Below are 20,654 nucleotides of genomic sequence, written 5' to 3'. Positions count from 1 at the left end.
TCTGATTGACAAGCTCAGCGTCCTAACCCACTGAGCCACCGTGTCCCTTCAATACCAGGGTAGATGCATGTTAATACTAGCTGGTGGATACTCTTCTTGGGGATGTCAAACAGTCACTTTTGAGTTGTGTATTTGAAGAACCTCCCACTTCAAGGTTGGGGTTTAAAACTACAGAATTTGAAGAAAGGAAACTAAGAACTTCCCAGTTGACATTGCAAAGGGAATGTATCAGAAATCAAAGTGAACTGGACACCTGTTTACAGCTTTCAAAATTATGAGGAACTGTGTTTTATTTCTACTGAAATTATACAGCAGTCATTTCTTGTTTGCACATCTATTCATTTAAATAGGTATGTATGCATAAGGTCAGTGTTTGAGTAGGAAGAAGAAAGATGAAAGAAGAGGAGGAGGAGAAAAAGGATGAAACAGAAGGAAAAAGAGGACAAGAAAAGGAAGGAAGGAAAGAAGGAAAAAGAAAGAAGAAAGAAAGAAAGAAAGAAAGAAAGAAAGAAAGAAAGAAAGAAAGAAAGAAAGAAAAGGTAGATAGATAGATAGATAGATAGATAGATAGATAGATAGATAGATAGATAGATAGATAGATAGATAGATAGATAGAAATATCAGGTAAAGCAAGCAAGGTTTTGGCCGAGGAAGTTCACATATCTTACAATTGACAGGTTAAGAAATATTGTAATTTATTAAATAAATAAATTAAAGGCCAACCCTTGCTATAAAGCTTTTACTGTCCTCCTTTTCCATTTGCAATAACAATGTGATGTGCTGCAAATACCTTCCACCCTCAAAGGAATTAAAAATGACAGCAAAAAAGAGAGAAAACCTCCAAAATGAACCAGCTCACCTCAGTTCTCCACCCACTAATAGCTCAGCGCTCCATATCCAATTAAAGGAAATTACAGGATTTGATTGTTTAAAATGCAGGGTGGGGGTGGGGGGTGGGGGTAAACCCTTCCAGACCATACCTAATGCTCCTTTCCTCCTTCTGTTATGAATATGAAAATTGAGTTACCAGATGACATATGAACTGGATAACATTGAGAGGACACTAGAGTTGATTGCATTGTGAACATCTCAGTGCACACACCCTGACAAACACACAGACCCACCAATAATCCTCTAGGCAGATAACTGTTGAAAATCTAGCTCTTGGGGAACTTCATTTTACCCACTGGGTGGTGCTTATCCAGTTCAACAAGTTCCTGCAAAGGGTGCGGTGCTGCTACCAAGAGGCTGGATTTTGACTGTTCTTCCTGCTTGTTTTCTTACTTACGCACAGTAGATTAGACAGTAGGCACTGTGGTTTGGGACTTCTGCTCCAACCACTCTGTGGCCGTGACTGATTGCTCTGCTCCATGGCCACTTCCGACCAGAAGGATCAGGTACTGGGTCTTCAATCAGATGTTTCCTGTGTGGTGGGCTACGTAAACCCCTGGAAGATGCTGACAGTTTCTTGAGACATTTCATAACTGTGATTTATTTCCAGGCATGGATCCCCAAATATTTCAAGAAAAAAGTCTGCACAACTTTCATTGAGGAACCTAGTGATACAGGGTGAGTTAAGCTTGATTTTTTTCTACCCTTGGAGATATATGTAAGCAGGCACTTCTACCTTCCTCTGTGGCTCATTTACAGTTTAGCGTTTGTAGTTCATCTCTCAAATCTGCACTATGATTCCCATGTGAGACTTAAGCTTCACTCACGCTAACTCTGGGCAGAACATTTTGGCTCAATGTATGCAGGGCATCCTCTGTGCCATGCTTTATTCCAGCAATTTCCTCTTTAGTCATCTTTGCAACTTAAGCATTGCCTCAGGATCTGGCTAGTGGGTTGGGAGAGAATGTTACGGTAGCTGCTATTTTCCTGGCCATCCCTCTATTTTGGAAGGCAGAGTTGTGTGTGGCCTGCATCTTTGTATTGGCTTCCCAAATAATCAGATGATGTGGAGAATTATTTTTGTTGATACAGAAACCAGATGCAAATTAAACACCACCAATTTTTATGTGGAATGGCATCTTGTCATTTTTTTTATTGAAAAGTTTTACAATACATTTTTTCAAAAAGACAAAACCCCTCCCAACCCCCTCCCCTCTCCCCAACCCTCCCCAACCCCTCCTTCCCTTCCCCCTCCCCCCTCCCCGACTTCCCAGAGCTCAATACAGGGTAGTTATTTTATAAGAGTTAAAGTGCGATAGATTTAATATTTTATTGTTGTTTGCATAAGGTAGACTATGATTGCTTGTATTTTTATACCCGGCATCTTGTCATCTTCTCTTTTGATAATAAAATTCTATTTCTAAACAAGCCCTCCACACAAATTCCCTCTGCTTTGCTCTCTCTTTGTTCTTTCTCCTACACAGTCTCCACTCTCCCATGAATTCAATTCCCAGTATCTTTTTTTTTTGGTTCATCCACGACTCTATATCACTTCTCTCCTTGTTCTGCTGCTTTAACTCCATCCGTTCTCTTTTTAAAGTTGTTGAATTACATTTCAAAATGCATGAACACCTCTGAAAGATAGTAGTAATGTTCAAAAGTATTTGTATTTGGCAACAATTATCCTATCCCATAAACACCGTTATATTGCATAGCTCCCAAAATATGTATTTTGTGTGCTGTCATTTCTTTTACTGTTCCTATGCCAAATATCACTTTCTGAGCATGGTCACCTCGAGTCTTCATTTTCTGAAGTTAAGTATACCTTGTTCCTTCAAATTTCCAAATGCCCCAAATTCTTTGTCCTTCCTGAATCTCTTTCAGTTTGCTTATATCAAGAATGAGGGATCTGTTGACCTTCACAAATTCTTGACTCCAAGTTCCTTCAGTCCCAGCCATTTTGGCCAGTAGCCAGAGATGATAGGAACTAAAGCCAAACATCTACAGAGCCATTGATTTGTTCTATATCCTTCTTCAGGCCACAGTCAAAGTTGAACACACTACGCCTAGTACAAAATAACTGACTCAGTGCAGATTGATTAACTAGTGCATTTGTTCCAAAACTTTTGCTTTATATATATATTTTCCCCCCCCCGACTGTTGCTAGGAGTTACCTATATCTGAACATTACTGAATTATTATTTTTTTATTTTAATCCCATTTATATCCCGCCCTTCTCCGAAGACTCAGGGCGGCTTACAATTTAAGCACAAACCAATGTGCTTAGCAATAGCCTTCATTCTATGTATATGCCTGCTTATTAGGGCTTTCGGCCCCCGCCAAGCGGCATTATTACAAAGTCAGCTTAATTGCCCCCAACAATCTGGGTCCTCATTTTACCTACCTCGGAAGGATGGAAGGCTGAGTCAACCTTGAGCCTGGTGGGATGCGAACCTGCACTAATTGCAGGCAGCTGGTGTTACTTAAGGAGGCATTAGCCCACTGCTCCACCAAGGCTCTTTAGGGAAACCAGTTTGATATAGTAATTAAGACATTAGATTAGAAATCAGGAGATCATGAGTTTTAGTCCTATTTTTGGCCCAAAGCCAGCTGTCTAAGCTTGGGCCAATCACTCTTTCTCAGCCTTAATAAGAAGGCAATGGCAAACCAGTTCCAAAATCTTGCCAAGAAAATTGCATTGACTGTTCTGTACAGTCATCAAGAGTCAACATTGACCCAAAGAAATACCCCCTCAAAAAAAACCTCACTCCACAGAGCATTAAATTATATAAAAGATAAAGGAGAGTTTATTTATTTATACTTCATATTTCTAAACTGCTCATCACCCTCAAGTTGTTATACTGGGCCTTGGAGTTACAGGTGCAACCTTATTTTGATCCCTTCCGCATCATTCTTTTTCACAGTGCCTCCAATTTCTGTCAGTGTGGCAGTCCTCGCAAAAACCATACGTCAGTAGCCATAGAAGATGCTTTTGGAGCAGCCATTGTCAGCAAATGGGACTCAGCGCAACATACGACAGAGAGGCCAACTGATGCGTATGGAGAGGTGGAATTTCTAGGCACTGGTCGTAGACCGAGCAAGGTGAGCTTGTGACAGGACAAGAATTCCAGAGGATGAAGTCAGGATTATGGCAAAGGACTGTGGCCCTAAAGACAAAGCAACTATTTCCCAGTCTTAAATGTAATGACAAGGAGGACATATGTAGTCAGGGATGACCTAATGATAGCATATTGGAGGATAAAGCAGGAGCAGCTCAGAAGGACACAGGTCTGAACCAGGATCCATGATTCCCCCCTTGTTTCTTCCTACCAAATTTACTCTTTTATTGACCATATCCTCTGGCTGGCTATTGAACTTTCTAGTTAGCTGTTTGAATGGGTGCTCGTAGCAATGCATTGCCATACTGCCTCCCTTTGCAGATAAATACTCCAGACTCTTATAAAGCATCACCTGGAAAAGTCTCTCAAAGTGGGCCGTATAGGGCAACAGCTACCTGAAGAGAAAGATGATGAGTCCAGAGAGTAAGATGCCTGAAGTGTTACAAAGCACGGATGACTCTAGATAAAAGCTATTCAGGGTTTGTAGTGTCTTTGGTCTTATCCTTTTTTTTTTCTCCCTTGCAGTTCATTCGCCTCTCCGACTCATCTGATCCTGCAAATGCCTATGCTTTAGTAACGCATCACTGGAAAATCCCACATCCCAACTTGGTGGTATCAGTGGTGGGAGGCGAAGGTGAGGGGCCCGTAAGGACCTGGCTCAAAGATGTGCTGAGAAAGGGGCTTGTTAAAGCAGCTCAGAGTACAGGTAATCTCTTCCTGTGGTTTGGTTTAATTTTAGTAACTGTTTTAAAACATCACTGTAGAACAAGGGAATGAAGCTTTTGAACGGAGGGCTGGGAAGCTAGTTTGATGTGGGATAATTGCCGGCGGGTAACGCCCAGGGGGAGGGCCTTCTCAGTGGGTGCACCTGCCCTCTGGAACCAGCTGCCCGTGGAGCTGAGGACTGCCCCCGACCTCCGTTCATTCCGCCAGGACCTGAAGACCTGGCTCTTCGAGCTCTCTGGCCCAAGCTGAGAATTTTAATTTTAATTTTAATTTTAATTTTAATTTTAATTTTAATTTTAATTTTAATTTTAATTTTAATTTTAATTTTAATTTTAATTTTAATTTTAATTTTAATTTTAATTTTAATTTTAATTTATTTTAATTTTAATTTTAATTATTGGGGTTTTTACTCTTTCAGGGACTGTTATAATCTTTTTAATTGTTTTTTAATTTTTGTATTTCTTGTTTTAATTCCCTGTAAACCGCCCTAAGTCCTTCGGGAAAGGGCGGTATACAAATCCAATTAAATAAATAAATAAATAAATAAATAAATAAATTGAATAATGACGATTGGGTATGTTAGCGTATCTTTACTCTTAGAACAGTTGGGTAAGAAAGGCTTTCTTGGATGTAAAGTCATTGAAAGATATGTGTACACATTACATAGCAACTAGGTAAAACTAAGTAAACATGCTTTTCAGTTTAGATTTCTTGTATATAAAAAGAATAGGAATATCTAGCATGTTTTATAGTAGTATATTTACAATGTTGTGCAAATCTGACTTCGTATGTTCTGCTACATAGTTTTTAAATCATATTAATGATTAAATCAGTTTCATATTAATCATATTGAAACTGCTGGTTTACTGCTTTGCAGCTATTAGAAACCTTCAGAAAGATAGGTTTTATAGCACTGGGTGAGTTCCCTTCATATTTTAGCAAAATAAGTTTTGAAATACATATTTAAGGATTTAAAATCTTGTTTTAGACACAGCAGAAGGGTGATTAGAATGTTGACTTTGCAAAGTTGCCATTGCAATAAGAGTCCAGGTGGCTTTGAAATAAGATTCTGAAATTACTTATAAGAATCTTTTCTGTGGGAAAGTGCTGTTATTTTGAAATTTTTAAAAAAAATGTAAGATGGGAAGGTTGAACACTACAGGAAATGCAAAGAAACTGAAGATTACAATTAAAGGGGAAGAACATTTAAATTTGATTTACTAATGCAGAATGGAACAAAATACTTAACATAGGACATAAGGATATTTTGAACAATGGACCCAGAAGTGATTTTTAAAATGTCACCATTATAGATAGGCTATCTTTAAAAGATATTATGGAAAAGGAAAAAGTTTCAAAGGACAAGATTAAAATTGATCTGAAAGTGGATTTAAACATGATAGGCTATAAGAATATACATGCAAAAAGGTGCTACACTGGATATATAAATAAAATTAACTGATGTCTTAATAATTCAATGGATGTGCTAATAACAAGCTAAAGGAGTGGTGTGGATATCTTTCTTATATTGGATTTACAAATGTTAAAATTTTGAAGAATTTTGTGAGTAGGGATAAAGAAAAAATGAACAAAAATCAAGTTCAAGGGCATTGCATAATATAGAATTTGAGGACTGTATATACTGCTGGCAACAATTACTAAAGTCTTCAGTTTGCTGGGTGGTGAATTGTCTGCTTAATCTAGCTACATCTACTAACAAGATATTTGTCTGTGTGTGGGGGGGGGAAATACTGAAACCTTTGTTCCATGCTTGGCAAATTTTATAAAATATTTGACCAAGATTTTTCTGATACAACCTATTGCATGAGTAAAGAAAGGTGTGGAGAGAGGGTGTGATTATTCAGCAGGGAACACACTTACATGGACAAATTCTCCCTTCCTTAAGGGTGCCTTTAAAAAAAATGCTGAGATGTTCCTGGTTGTGAATCAGCAATCATGTTTGAAAAGGTAGCGCTGGCTCTGTGGATGGGTGGATACTGAGAAGGCTGGTTCTAACCTGATTGATCCTTTAATGGGAACCTTTTTGAGATAAGAGTTTATACTGTAATAGGTATTCAGGTTGCAGTTTGTTTAATGGTCATGCATGGTCATTTCTCAGTCATGTGAGCTACTATAATAGATCTAGCTGGGTGATAGTAATAAGGGAAATGTTCAGGCATAATTCTGATAGCTTGGCTTAGGATTCCACAAAGCCTGATCATGTTTTTCAACATGATTTCTTAAACTGTCTCTTTAAAAAAAACCCCTGAATAATACTTAATTTAGTAAGTTGACTTAATACTTAACTTCAATTCAATGTGCATATGTTTTCCCAAACACTGAAAGACCGTAAATGGCCAATACACTTATGTAGTTCTTACTGTATTTATTACTCCTACATAGGTGCCTGGATTATGACAAGCGGACTTCAAGCTGGTGTGGGCCGCTACGTGGGGGAAGCGGTCAGAGACCACTCTATGGCCAGTACCAACCGCAGCACTCATGTTGTAGCAATGGGCATTGCTCCATGGGGTATCGTTGAGCAGCACCATTGTCTTGTCAACCCCAAGGTAGGAGGGCTGCAGAAGGGAAATGCTAACAGAGATGAAGAATTAAGGCTGGGAAGTTTAACACAGATTTACATATTGAGGTGGGTGAGGTCCTAAGACCATAGGCACCTTCTGGAACCTATAGACATGGTCCATAAGAGCCCCCACTAAAGTTTAATATAAAAAGTAGGAAACTAATACATGAACAGTGAGCTACGGTACTTTAACTGTATTTAAATAATTTGATTAAATTAATTCAGTTAACTATTATAGTGCTGGCTTTATCTATTTCTTTACCCTTGCACTGTAAGTTCTATATCTCCCAGATTGCCACTTAATTCTTGATCTCTCAAAAGTTGAGTTCTTAATTTAGCTCAACGTGACAAAAGACAATAATGCCTTCTTTACCTTGTTGGAATTAATTTACTTCTTTTCTTATTCCAAAGGGTTCCTTCCCAGCATGTTACCCCAGGACAAACCCTGAGAGTCCTTTCTGCCCTCTAGATGCCAACCATTCTGCCTTCTTCTTGGTGGACAATGGGACACTGGGCAGAGCAGGGGGAGAGGACGCATTCCGAGCCCATTTGGAACACTATATTGCCCAACAGAAAGTGGGAGCTGGCGGTGAGGAACTTATTCCATCTAGACAGGAACATAAAATATGGAACAGGAAGTTACCTTGTTTATCATGCTCCCTGCAACAGACTAATAGTATTTTCTTAACTCCAGATGGGTCTGGCTTCAGCTTCTATAATTCTTAGATAGCTAAATCTAAATTGCAACTTAATATATTTGGATTATGTAATGTATTGGGTTTTTTTGCTTTTACTGATTCACATGTCTGTTTAAATGCTGTTTAATGGTTACTCAATGGTGTGTCTGTGTAGCGGCTATGGACCAAGCCAGACTTGTTCTCTCCAGGAATATCACTGGTAGATTTGGGATGGGAACACATTACTTTAAACCTATTGGCTGCTGCCTAGTAGCCAACCCTATAAGTAGCTGTGCAACAGCCACTGTTTCAGTTCTGTTCTGCTTGACTCCAATAAAGCATGTTTCTGTTTGGAAACTTCCATATTGCTTATTGCCTGCAAAGAACCTGCTACACAACACTAGCGATGAAGGTGGGATCCTGCTTCTTTGTAAGAACCTGAAGTTACTAGGGGGTGAAACCAGCACAGTGCCTGGTAGGGACAGCGTTCCCCCCCTCCTGGTCTGCCTAGCAAGCCACACTGGAGACCACCCCAACCTGAGGATCAGTCCCAGGGCCTACGAAGAAGCCAGCAGCACGAGGCAATGCGAGACACAAGCTGCAAAGACTTCTCACCATGTCGAAGGTTGGAAAGCTCTAAGAATTTGATGTCTCACACCTGGAAAGATGGTCATCCTACATTTCAAGGGTTGAGAACTACCTCCGGGCAAATAAAGTCGCCAAAGATGGTCTGAAGGACAGAACACTCCTCTGTGTGTGTGGGCCTGCAACGTTCGACATCGCTGAAAACTTGGTTGCACCAGCCCAGCTGGAGTCTGTTACTTACGCAGACCTGAAGAAACAGCTCAGTGACCATTTTCAAATGAAGCTGTCAGTGATAGCGTGGAGGTATGCCTTCGAACAGCGAGAACAACAACCTGGCGAGACGGCCATGGAGTTTATTGCAGCATTGAGACAAGCATCTTTGTCAATTCACGGACTTGGAAGAAAGACTTTGAGATCGACTTGTCTGTGGACTCAGGAGTAGAGAGCTCCAACAAAAACTTTTCATGAAGGAGACTCTCTTGCTCCAAGAAGCTTTGAAAGAGGTCATGGCGGATGAAGCCACCGGTGGGGCCATGAAGGTGTTGCGGCCCGCCAAAAGCACACTATATGAAGAAGCCGTCCACCATGAGGATGCCGAGCACTGAGAAGACATCAACTCTGACCACGAAGTCAACAAGGTTCAACGACACGAAGACAAGGAACAGAGACCCACTTACAAGGCAGTTCGCTTCCTTCAATGTTTGGGCTGTGGCGGCCACCACCAATGAGCAACTGCAAATTCAGGACAGCCATGTGTAAGGCCTGTGGGAAATCCGGTCACATCGCAGCCATCTGTAGAGGTTGCCAGACAGACCGCCAACCGGACGAGTCGTTCAGGAGAGCTACCGGGGCCACCAGGCAGCATAGAGTAGGGTTCTGCTCCAGCCGCACGAGTGTCTGCCGCACAGGAGCTTGCCGCCCCCTTAAACAAAAACTTTGACTACAAGTCGAGCTGCAAGGTATTTCTTGCAGGATGGAACTGGACACTGGTTCAGCTGTATCCATTATTTTCCCTGAGACTTTCTGGTTTGTGTGCAGCCGCAGCAAGAGATGGGCCAAGCTTCTGCCATCTGATATTATTTTAACAGACTTCCAGAATTCCCGAGTAGCCATCAAGGGTGAGGCCACTTTGGCTGTACATTTCAAGGGGTTTTGGGGGGCCCTAGATGTCGTTGTGGTGGAGGGCCAGAGAACCAGCCTCATTGGGCTTCATTGGTTTGATGCACTTGGCATCAGTATGCAAGGAATTCGCAGATGTTTTTGACACAAGCCTGGGAGAGTACAAGGGCCCTCCAATAGCCTTTAAGCTTGATCCCTCCATAATGCCAATTAGGGTTAAGCCCCGTCGTGTGCCTTTTGCCTTAAAGCACAAAATCGATGCAGAGCTGGACAAGCTAGTCAGTCAGGGGGTACTACAGCCCGTAGATGGGGGGGGAGTGAGAAACTCCTATTGTTACGCCACTTAAGGCCAACAGGGAGATCAGGATTTGTGCTGATTACAAGTGCACCATTAACTGGGCACTGTAGCAGCATGCATACCCAGTGCCACTCATTAGCCACATATTGGCATCGCTGCAAGGGGGTGTGTTTGCTAAGTTAGATTTGACACAGGCCTATCAGCATTTACCAGTGGATGAGGCCACAGTGGCTGCACAAACAATTGTGACACATAGAGGTTTAAGGTCAAGCGCCTCCAGTTCGGGGTTAGTGTAGCCCCAGGGATCTTCCAGGGAGTCATGGAGCATATGCTCAAGGGTATTCTGGGGGGTCTGCCCCTATTTTAATGATGTACTCATCGTCGAAGAGTCCACTGAGGTCCTGGCAAGGCAGCTCAAAGCCTTCCTTCAGCGGTTCTGCACAGCGGGACTCAAGCTGAGGAGGGACAAATGCAAAATTGGGGTCCCTTCCACTGAATTCCTGGGGTTCTGTACCGATGCCAAAAGCATCCATCCTACAGAGTCCAAGCTGAAGGCAATTCAGCTGGCACCAAGCCCCAGATCTAAAGCAGAGCTCCAGGCATTCCTGGGTCTCCTAAAATTTACCACGTGTTCCTTCCTAACAAGCTGTTACACCGGCTCTTAGACAAGAACACCCCATGGAAGTGGACCAAGGTTCAGGAAAACAGTTTTAAGATGGTAAAATCACTACTGTCCTCAAATTCAGTGCTCACACACTTTAATGGAAACTTGCCAGTTTGTATTGCGTGTGATGCATCCCCTTTTGGGGTTGGGGCTGTACTAAGCCATTTGTCAGATGATGGGACTCAGTCCCCTATTACTTACTATTCAAGGACCTTGTCCTCAGCTGAGCGCAATTATGCTCAGATTGACAAAGAGGCTTTGGCCATCGTGGCCGGGATAAAAAAATTCCATGACTATTTATACGGCTGCAAATTCACTGTCTTTACTGACCACAAGCCATTGCTTGGACTATTTACCACAGTCAGTCAGACGCCTCAAATACTTTCCCCCAGAATGTTAAGACATTTTTATGTCAGCCTACAGCTATAGACTGATTCACAAACCCAGCAAAGACATCCTGACCGAGTAGCAGCAGACATCGCACGCCCAAAGGCACCAAGGGGGTTGCAAGTGGGTGATTGGGTGTGGGCTTGGAACTACGGGCATGGGACTTTGTGGGTGCCCACTAAAATTGTTAAGATCTCAGGACCCCTCTCCTACGAGGTAGTCCTGGAAGAGGGGTGAGTCATTCGCCGGCATATTGATCAGCTGCGATGGCGGTTTACTGAACAGTCACTAACCGAGGACTCTCCAGAGGGTCTGCAACAAGAGCCATTAGCCAGCAGTCTAACAGAGCAGTTCACACGCTCTGAGGATTCTTTCAGACATTACAACAGGGAGGTGGCCGTAGATGGACACAGTCCAGAAATTCAAATTAGGTCTCCAGATGGGGAAGGACAACCCGAACTGTGCAGTAGCTCTGCTGGCCCAGCTACTCCAATGGACTTTGGTTTGGGCCGAACAGGAATGGCCGGCCAAAGGAACTCGAGTCAATTCGACTCACTTGAACCCAAGAGTCCTGGCCTACCCAGCCCAGCAGGCAAGCAGGTAGACCGGGAGTTTCCCAGAACCCCCAGGCATTCTGAGCAGTCTCACAGACCACTGAAATACCTTCAAGATTATGTTAGTAAATAATGTGTGCACATTCTAGGGGGGAGGGGTGTAATGTATTGGGTTTTTTTGCTTATACTGATTCACGTGTCTGTTTAAATGCTGCTTAATGGTTACTCAGTGGTGTGTCTGTGTAACGGCTATGGACCAAGCCAGACTTGTTGTCTCCAGGAATATCATTGGCAGATTTGGGGCGGGAATGCATTATTTTAAACCTATTGGCCACCACCTAGTGCAGGGGTCAGCAACCTGAAACAGTGAAAGAGCCACTCGGAACCGGTTCCCTCACAAAAGGAAAAACTGGGAGCCGCAAAAATTGTGTGCGCATGCGTGTACATGCGTGCATGTGCAGAACAGGGTTTGACTGAAGAGTAGAGCCAAGGCGAGATATGCACCTACCCTGCATATTTGAATTGATTGGTTGAACTTTTTTAGTCCCACTTTTTTTTTAATGGACTGCACATGGCAGAGGACTGGGAGCCGCAGGAGATGGCTGAAAGAGCCGCCTGCGGCTCTGGAGCCGCGGGCTGCAGACCTGTGACCTAGTGGCAAACTGTATAAGTAGCTGCATAGCAGCCACTGTTTCAATTCTGTTCTGCTTGACTCCAATTAAGCATGTTTCTGTTTGGAACCTTCCATCTCGCTTATTGCCTGCAAAAGAACCGGCTACACAACAGATTACACCCCTAAAAATGAGGCCAAAGAGCTAGCTTTCTCAGGGTGAAGAATAAGCTCTGTGTTCAGGGGTGCCTGCCTGGAGATGAGGGTTCACCCAGACTCACAACTTTTATGGTCTCCTCTGGTTCTATTTCCTTCATTTTTGCATCTTTATTTTATGAGAAGAAACCTCTCCTGTTTTGTACTGGTAAGTCTCTAACTCTAATCTGCTTGCTGACTCCACTGTGTCTACAACAACAGTTTATCTCTCCTTTTGATCAAATGATCCTCTTTCCTGCGATTCTTTAAGAAATACAATGTTCTGGCAAGCCTCATTACAGACCCTTTGCACTTAAATATTAATTCCAATAATTACTCCCAAGCTGGACCATAACCAGAGAGCTAGACTGGTTAATCCATATTTACTCAGAATTCTGTGGATCACTTTCCTGTTCCTTTATGCCCCTGGTTAACTTTTTTTTCACAGAATTTTTTTTTCTTTTGCACTGACCTTGAAAAGCTAGGCAGGTTTGAACCAGGATAATACTTACATGAGGAAAGGAAAGGAGTCCCTGCAGATTTTATCTGCTAGTTATTGCTGACTACAGGAGGCCATGCTCATCTCTGTTTCAAGGCCCTTGAGCCAAAGCTAGCCAGATGTTTCTGTGGTCATGTGGCCAGCTTGATGTCATGGAGAACTGTTTCCTCCCCAGGTACCTACTTATTTACTTGAATTTGCGTGCTTTCAAACTGCTAAGTGGGCAGTTGCTAGGTGAACATGGGCACTCACTTTGTTTCATGATGCTTGTGTCTCAAACCTGGGTTATAGGCTTTCCAGCTGACAAACCCACTGTCTTCTTAACCTTTGAGCCATCACCCTACCCAAGAGATGATCCATCGCACCATCACTTACACAAGAGACTCCAGAAAATCTATGGAGGTTCTCAGTCATCCAGATATGGTGCTTTTTTTCCCCCAGGAAGCAACTGGACTTTCTTGTGTTTCTTTTGAAGATGTTTCGCTTCTGATGCAAGAAGCTTCTTCAGCTCAAACTAGATGGTGGGGAGTGGAAGGATTTATACTGCTTGCAGACAGATGGTCATTTGCATTCCTTTAGAGCAGGGGTGTCAAACTCAATTTCATTGAGGGCCGCATCAGCATTGCGGTTACCCTCAGGGGGCCAGGTGGTTATGGCCAGGGTGGGCATGGCTAAAGTGCATATGGCCTACTGGGTGGGCGTGGCCAGCTCTACATCGTTCACATCAAGGGGGCCTATGGGGGCCTGGGCAGGAGTGGGACAGATCTGGGGGTCTCTGGCGGAAGGAGGGTCTCTGGGCCAGGGCCAAGGCAGTGGGGGCCGTTCCCTCACTGTTTCCAGGATGGCTTCGTGGGCCACATGAAACCTCTTCGCGGGCCGGATCCGGACCCCGGGCCTTGTGTTTGACATGTCTGCTTTAGAGTCATTGAAACCATTTGGGGCGTCTAACCTGTGTCCTCAAGGTCACATGAGTAGTGCAAATGTGTGTGTAGCCTTCTAGCTGCAGAATGTTTTCTGCTCTGTGTCCCTTCACTGTTGAAAACAGGCACAGGCTGTTGGGGATGAGTCTGTGCTGTCTGAATCTCAAACTGAAGCACAAATGGTTCCTGTAGTCTGGAATGTTTTCTGAAAATCTATTCATACTCTCTCACCATTCAAAGGGTGTTCATCCCAAAGCGCATAGCTAAATGTCCATGGAGGTTCTCAGTCATCCAGGTATAGTTGTCCCCAAAGTGCTTTTTTTTTCCCCAGGAGGCAACTGGACTTTTTTGTGTTTCTTTTGAAGACATTTTGCTTCTCATCCAAGAAAACCTCTTCAAAAGAAACACAAAAAAGTCCAGTTGCCTCCTCGGAAAAAAAGCATCTTTGGGACTCCAGAAAATCCCATTACTGTAGGCAAGATTGAAAAGCAGGAAAAAAGCACCCCAGTAGAAAGCAATGACAAGTAACTTTCATACAATATGATGCATTTTTATCATGTATTATGATTCAAACTTAGTTTGAGGAGATCATTATCTTGGCCTTAGTTTCTTCCCAGAGTGGTAGCAAAAAGGTTTACATTTGGTCTTCCAACATCATTTTACTTGGACTTGGTTTGGCCATTGTTCCCTTAACTAATTTCCCCCATTTTGCCATTCTTCCACTCTATAGGTGAAGGGAGCATTGAGATTCCTGTGTTGCTGCTGCTCATCAGTGGGGACTCAGCCATATTCAAGGTAAAGGAATTGAGGTATTGTGGAAGAAGATGGAGAGTTCTTGAAAAGAAATAGAAATCAGATTTTAGGGAAGTGGTCCATAGTTCCACTCCAAGGATAACAGGGTTAAGTCACCACATTTGGATGTGAAGGAATGTAACCCTTTTTCCAGTGAACGAGTGCTCCATAAAATTTTTGGGAGAGGGGAAAAATTAATTTCAGGAGAAAGTAATAATAAGGTCATTAAGTCCAAAGTTGCAGTTACCTAAATTGCTGTGGGCTTAGGAAGACAAAGAACAAACACAGAACTGAAGTAAGGAACAAACCAAGATGGAAACTTTGGTCTTCTTATGCATAAAATATGGAATATGGGGGGGGGGGGATGAGTAAAACCTATGATGCAATTCATTTGCGTTCAAAAAAAGTGAAGAGGAAGGAAATATTCTGACAATAGAAAATGGCCAAGGCATTCTGGAAACAAATCCAGAGATGGAGAGAAAGATCATAAAATGTGAGATAGCAAATAATTATCCTTACGGAAGAAAGTGTGAGGGGAAAAATATATCCAGGTTTTGAATTTGTAAAGATAGGTGGGACGATAACAATGAGAGGAAAGAGTTAAAGATCTGAGGTCATGGGAGTTAAGAACAGCAGTAAACCTAATCAGACATGAACAAATAAAAATGCAGAGGTCAAAGATGAAGAGAATGACAATGAGGAATGGTTGGGGATGATGGGAAAAGATGAAACACTGGATTGAGGAAGGCTGGCTTTGTAGTTCCTTCCTGAAGTGCACACTACTCATACCAGCTGCTTCTGTCTTGTTCATTTCCTAAGCGTGTATCAGAGGCTGTGCATGCCTCCATTCCCTGTCTTCTCCTAGCTGGATCTGGGGGAGCAGCAGACTGCTTGGCTGAATTGTTGGAAGAGACACAACCTGGGGAGTCCCTGAAAACTCTGGCAATGAAGAAAATGCAGGGAAAATTCCCAGACAATGACTTGGAGGAGTTGGCTGAGCAGGTACAACCTAGTGATGCTTTCCATCACTCCTTTCTTTTTTATATCAATCAGAACTGCATTCCTATTTCCTTCTGCTCTAGACCGGGGCTTTTCAACCGGCGGCATGCGTACCACCTGTGGTACTTTGGCAGGTGGCAGGTGGTACGCGACCATCCTAGAGAAGTGTAGTGGGGGAGGGGAATGAGCCGAAGCAACCCAAGCCTGAGGGGAGAGGCAACTGCAGCTGCAGGACTGTTGGGGCTCGGCAGAAGCCCCAGGAGCTCTGGCAGAGCTTCACCTGATTGGCTCCAGCTGATTGGCACTTCTGAAAACAGCAGGGAGCTGGAGGTGAGATGAAGAAAAGGGAGAGGAGGAGAAGAGAGGCTATAAAAGCAGGTGGTTTTGGCGGGAAAGGGGAAAAAAAGACAACAGGGAAAGAGAAGGGGATGGAGAAGAAGCTGTAAAAGGAGAGCTCAGCAGGCAAAGAGGAAAAAGAGACAGGGAAGAAGCAGCAACTTTTGCTGGCAGAAAAGCTCTCTGGTTTGTTTTTTCTAGCCAGGAGAATGCAATCAGCTGTCAAATCCTCGTCTACGCCGGGAAATGCAAGCAAGCAAAAACGACGACGTAGTACGGTTGACTGCGAGAGTACCTTTACTAGCAGGAAATCCAAGCAATTGCAAAGTCAGCGTTGAGAGCCACACGCTCCAACGCGCCTTTTATTCTATGCCTGTAACTAGGTAGCAGCCCCACCCTTAGGCCCCACCCCTCCCCCACACAGACCAGCATCCGCCTGGCCTGCGTAAATACTCCACCCCCCTACTCCATTAACCCACGCCCAGCTCCCTCTACCGGCACCATGATTCCCAGCGTGGAAAAAGACACAAGCCCACCCCTCTCCTAAAGTCCCGGTTGTGCTCCCCTCCACCACTGCAACCCCCTGCGCCACACCCATGGCCCCTTGGTGGTCCCCAAAGTCCGGGCACAACTGAATAGCGCCCTGTGTCGCCGCAAGCCTGCATGCCACTACAACCGCCAGGTCCGTGAAGCAGCCATTCACGTCCACACTCTCCAAGCCGCTATTGGTCCCGCAAAGTCCTGTGAGGCCCGTGCGACCGCCGGCGGCTGTTTCTAGCTGCCGCTCAGCTGACCGCGCTGCATGACCATCAGTAGACGTCCCTGGCCGCCCCTTAGCTGTCTGTGCCGGCGCGGAACCTCCGCAGCTGCTCGCAGTCTCCTTCAGCTGCCGATCAGCTGTCTGTGCCGACGCGGACCCTCTGCGCCCATCCACAATCTCCTCCGGCCGCCGATCAGCTGTTGGTGCGGCCGCAGAACCTCTGCAGCCGCTCGCAGTCTCCTTCAGCCGCCGATAAGCTGTCTGTGCCAGCGCGGACCCTCCGCACCCGTCCACAATCTCCTCCGGCTGCCGATCAGCTGTTGGTGTGGCCGCCAGTCTGGAGTTCGCCCGCCGAACAGCTGTTAGTGCGGCAGCGGGTCTGGCGTTCGCCCGCCGAACAGTTGGGGGGTGCGGGCGCGGCTGGGCCTTCGGTGCTGCGCGGGCATTGTTGGAAGTGCTCCCCTGGTTCCCCTTGTAGTGTCGAGCCCATAGGGCTTGACATCAGCACTGATGAAATGAAAAGCCGGGAGACAAGTATGTTGGAAAGGAGGTGGGTTTATTTAGTTTTGGATCAGCTGGCAATTTGATTGGGTTACCATAAGGATTTTTGTGCAGTTTTTACAGCGTTTTGTAATTCAGAGGCTCAGTTTGTGTGCTTTGGTTATTGGAATATTTTAGACTGTTTCAGAAAGGCTAGCAATGAGTTCAAAGTGTTGCCTTCCATAGGTTTAATCCCAAATGTAATTAGTTTTAGGTTTACCTTCTTATCTTGAGTCTGTCTATGGCTTTTAGAAAGTTTTCTTTGAAAGTAAACAGGCTTAACTTAAGGCTAAAGCTTTTCCCAATTGTCAGAGCCTTTCTGTCTTGGAATGCAACATTCTGACATGTGCCTGAGTTAGCTTAAAGGAAAAAAAACCTGGAGTTTATGTGTTTCTTTATTCTGGGAGGCTTTGGGGAGCCTTTCTTGTTTTGCACTTGATTCCTGTGTCTTTAAGGGTACAGGGAAGGGACTGGGGGGAGGTGCATTCTTATTACACTATGGAAGGAGAGCTCAGAAGGCAGGGAGGAAGAAGAGGAGAGGGAGGGAAGAAGAAGGACTGACCAGCTAGCTCAGGGTTCTACAAACCTAGCAACTTTAAGACCTGTGGACTTCACCTCCCAGAATTCCTCAACTAGCCATGATGGCTAAGGAATTCTGGGAGTTGAAATCCACAAGTCTTAAAAGTGCCAAGACCCCTGAGCTAGCTGATAGTGGTGCATATTAATAAACATGGATAGATTCATCATACATTTGTCAGTGCAAAGGGAAAGTGATTCCGCAAAGGAACAGCCACTGAAAAAACTAAAACTGGTACTTTTTTTTCCTTTTTTTCTACAGTTTGTAATATTTTATTAGATTATAGAATAAAATACAAAAATACAAAAGCAAATAGTAGGACAAAATGGGGAGGAAAACGGGGGGAAAGTGAGGGGGAGAAGGGAAAAAGAACAGTCTTCCTCTGTTGCAGTAGAACAGACATGTCAAACACAAGGCCCAGGGGGAGGATCCGGCCCGCGAAGTGGTTTCATGTGGAAACAGTGAGGGAACAGCCCCCACTGCCTTGGCCCTGGCCCAGAGACCCTCCTTCTGCCAGAGACCCTCACATCTGTCCCACTCCTGCCCAGGCCCCCATAGGCACCCTTGATGCCAACGATGTAGGGCTGGCCCTGCCCACCCAGTAGGCCATATGCACTCTAGCCACGCCCACCCAGTAGGCCAAGCCCACCCTGGCCATACCCACCCGGCCCCTTGAGGGCAACCGCAATGCTGATGCGGCCCTCAATGAAATTGAGTTTGACACCCCTGCAATAGAAGGAAGTATTAACATTGAACCTCAACTTTTTGCTTTTCCATAATATAAATTAGCCATTTCTATAACAACAAATGAATCTAAGCAGTAAAAACCCAAATCCCCCCCTTTTTTTAGTCAAGTTTTTGACACCTTGCTAAGCACTGGTGGTACTCAAATATTATCATGTCCTAAAAGTGGTACAATTTGTGAAAAGGTTGAAAAGCCCTGCTCTAGACTACATTTCAGAACTCAAAAAGTCAAAAAAAATTGGCTCTGGAGAAATGTGTCTGTCTGTCTCTGTCTGTCTGTCTGTCTGTCTGTCTGTCTGTCTGTCTGTCTGTCTGTCTCTCTCTCTCTCTCTCTCTCTCTCTCTCTCTATGTGTGTGTGTGTGTGTGTGTGTGTGTGTGTATGATTATTCCAAAATAAATGTATTGACCTGTTTACATGTCTTCTTGTCAGGTGGAAAGCATTGGGAATCTGAGGGAATTGGTGACTGTCTATTCAGACCAAGAAGGTTTGGAAGAGTTTGAGACTGTCCTGCTTAAAGCTCTAGTGAAAGGTAATTAGTTCAGCACTAATCAAAGATGGGCAGCTTTTTCGCACTGTAGCAATAGACAAAAATATGCAGTCTCGTACAGTGGACACTTTTAGATTAAATTGAAATCAGGAAAAACCTAACATCACCAAACCCCCCAAAATTAAGCAATCTTATGGCTGGGATCTCATTGAATAACTGAATTCACACAAGACTTAGTTCTATTGATGTGTGTGTTTCTATAATGTGTTAGCTTAACATAATGCCAGACCTTGTTAGTTAGCTGTCGAGTTTGATTTCCCATTTTTATCAAACCTTCTCTGTCTTTAAAAAAACAGTATGTGTATCCCATATTTCAGAATTCAGATCCCATGAAGACACCTTATAGATACCATCATCAGTTATAAATAAAAACAAAATATAGTAAATAATATTTTACATATTTAAATACATATTTAAACAGAAAAGCAAGCTATAACTCAATATTACTCTAAGATGACACAAAATCTAACTAACACATATTAAAAGACCTAAGCTTTTTTGGGTAGCTCACAAAAACCTATGATTTTTAATAAGAATTTTTTTTAGTCGGATAAGATGATATTCCTTTTAATTTTAAATCAGGGGAAATGATTGTGAGCTTCATTCTGTGCACTCTGTTCTGGCATAAAGCTACTGTAGATTCTAAGCTGATCATATGCAGAAGGCATTCAGATAAAGGAATGCACCATGCCCACCTCCACATACTATTTGGCATATGACTGGATCAGGTAAATTGGGCGCTTCAGTAAAATAAATACGATTACCCATCCTTTTAAATAAACAAATTCAGTTCCAGTCAGTTATGGTTTTTTTAGGATCATGAGAAACAGTAATTGTGTCTTCTTATTTTAATATAATAGAAGTTAATGTTATATGGAATATTTAGACATGAGGGTCTTTTTAGCTGTGCCTTATCCCAAAAGGGATTCATTGCTGGATTCACTAAATTCCAGTTCCCAGAGTTGCTATTCCCAACTACATAAGAAATATCATAAACATCCTAAGAGTGAACTCCATAAGAAATCTCCCTGGCAAGTCTATTTCATCTACCATGTATTGCCACTTTGGCAATAACATGTATTTGTAAATAGTGGCACAGCCATGAACACACATGGCTCTTAAATATGTAAACATCTTTGTGGCTGTCTTAGAATACAATTTTTATTTATTTATTTTATTTTATTACATTTATATACCACCCTTTCCCGGAGGACTCAGGGCGGTTTACAGGGTAATTAAAAACCAAAAATACAAAAGTTAAAAACCAAGTTTAAAAAAGATTAAATTTATCCCTGTATAAATAAAACCCCAATTAAAATAAATTAATCCTCAGCCTGGGCCAGAGAGCTCGAAGAGCCAGGTCTTCAGGCCCCGGCGGAATGAACGGAGGTCGGGGGCAGTCCTCAGCTCCACTGGCAGCTGGTTCCAAAGGGCAGGCGCCCCCACTGAGAAGGCCCTATCCCTGGGTGTTACCCGCCGGCAATCTCTTACCGGTGGCACCCTGAGAAGACCCTCCCTGTGGGAGCGCA

General features: G+C 43.6%; 1 protein-coding gene across 1 annotated transcript in view; it reads left to right on the top strand.

Moving 5' to 3' along the window:
• Window positions 1-1,230: 1,230 nt before the first annotated feature.
• The window catches only part of TRPM4 (transient receptor potential cation channel subfamily M member 4), a 50,861-nt gene continuing 31,437 nt past the window's right edge, over window positions 1,231-20,654 (top strand). The window contains exons 1-9 of the mRNA XM_083378037.1: window positions 1,231-1,397; window positions 1,502-1,569; window positions 3,816-3,993; window positions 4,536-4,716; window positions 7,140-7,306; window positions 7,732-7,909; window positions 14,559-14,623; window positions 15,440-15,622; window positions 19,008-19,107. Of these exons, the coding sequence (XP_083234163.1) occupies window positions 1,371-1,397; window positions 1,502-1,569; window positions 3,816-3,993; window positions 4,536-4,716; window positions 7,140-7,306; window positions 7,732-7,909; window positions 14,559-14,623; window positions 15,440-15,622; window positions 19,008-19,107 (1,147 nt within the window). The 5' untranslated portion in view covers window positions 1,231-1,370. The remainder of the gene's footprint in view (window positions 1,398-1,501; window positions 1,570-3,815; window positions 3,994-4,535; window positions 4,717-7,139; window positions 7,307-7,731; window positions 7,910-14,558; window positions 14,624-15,439; window positions 15,623-19,007; window positions 19,108-20,654) is intronic.

Source organism: Vipera ursinii, assembly GCF_947247035.1.
Source record: "Vipera ursinii genome assembly, chromosome: Z".
In the NCBI taxonomy this organism is placed as follows: domain Eukaryota; kingdom Metazoa; phylum Chordata; class Lepidosauria; order Squamata; family Viperidae; genus Vipera; species Vipera ursinii.
Note: the sequence above shows the minus strand (reverse complement) of the source record. Positions and strands in the feature narration are given on the sequence as shown.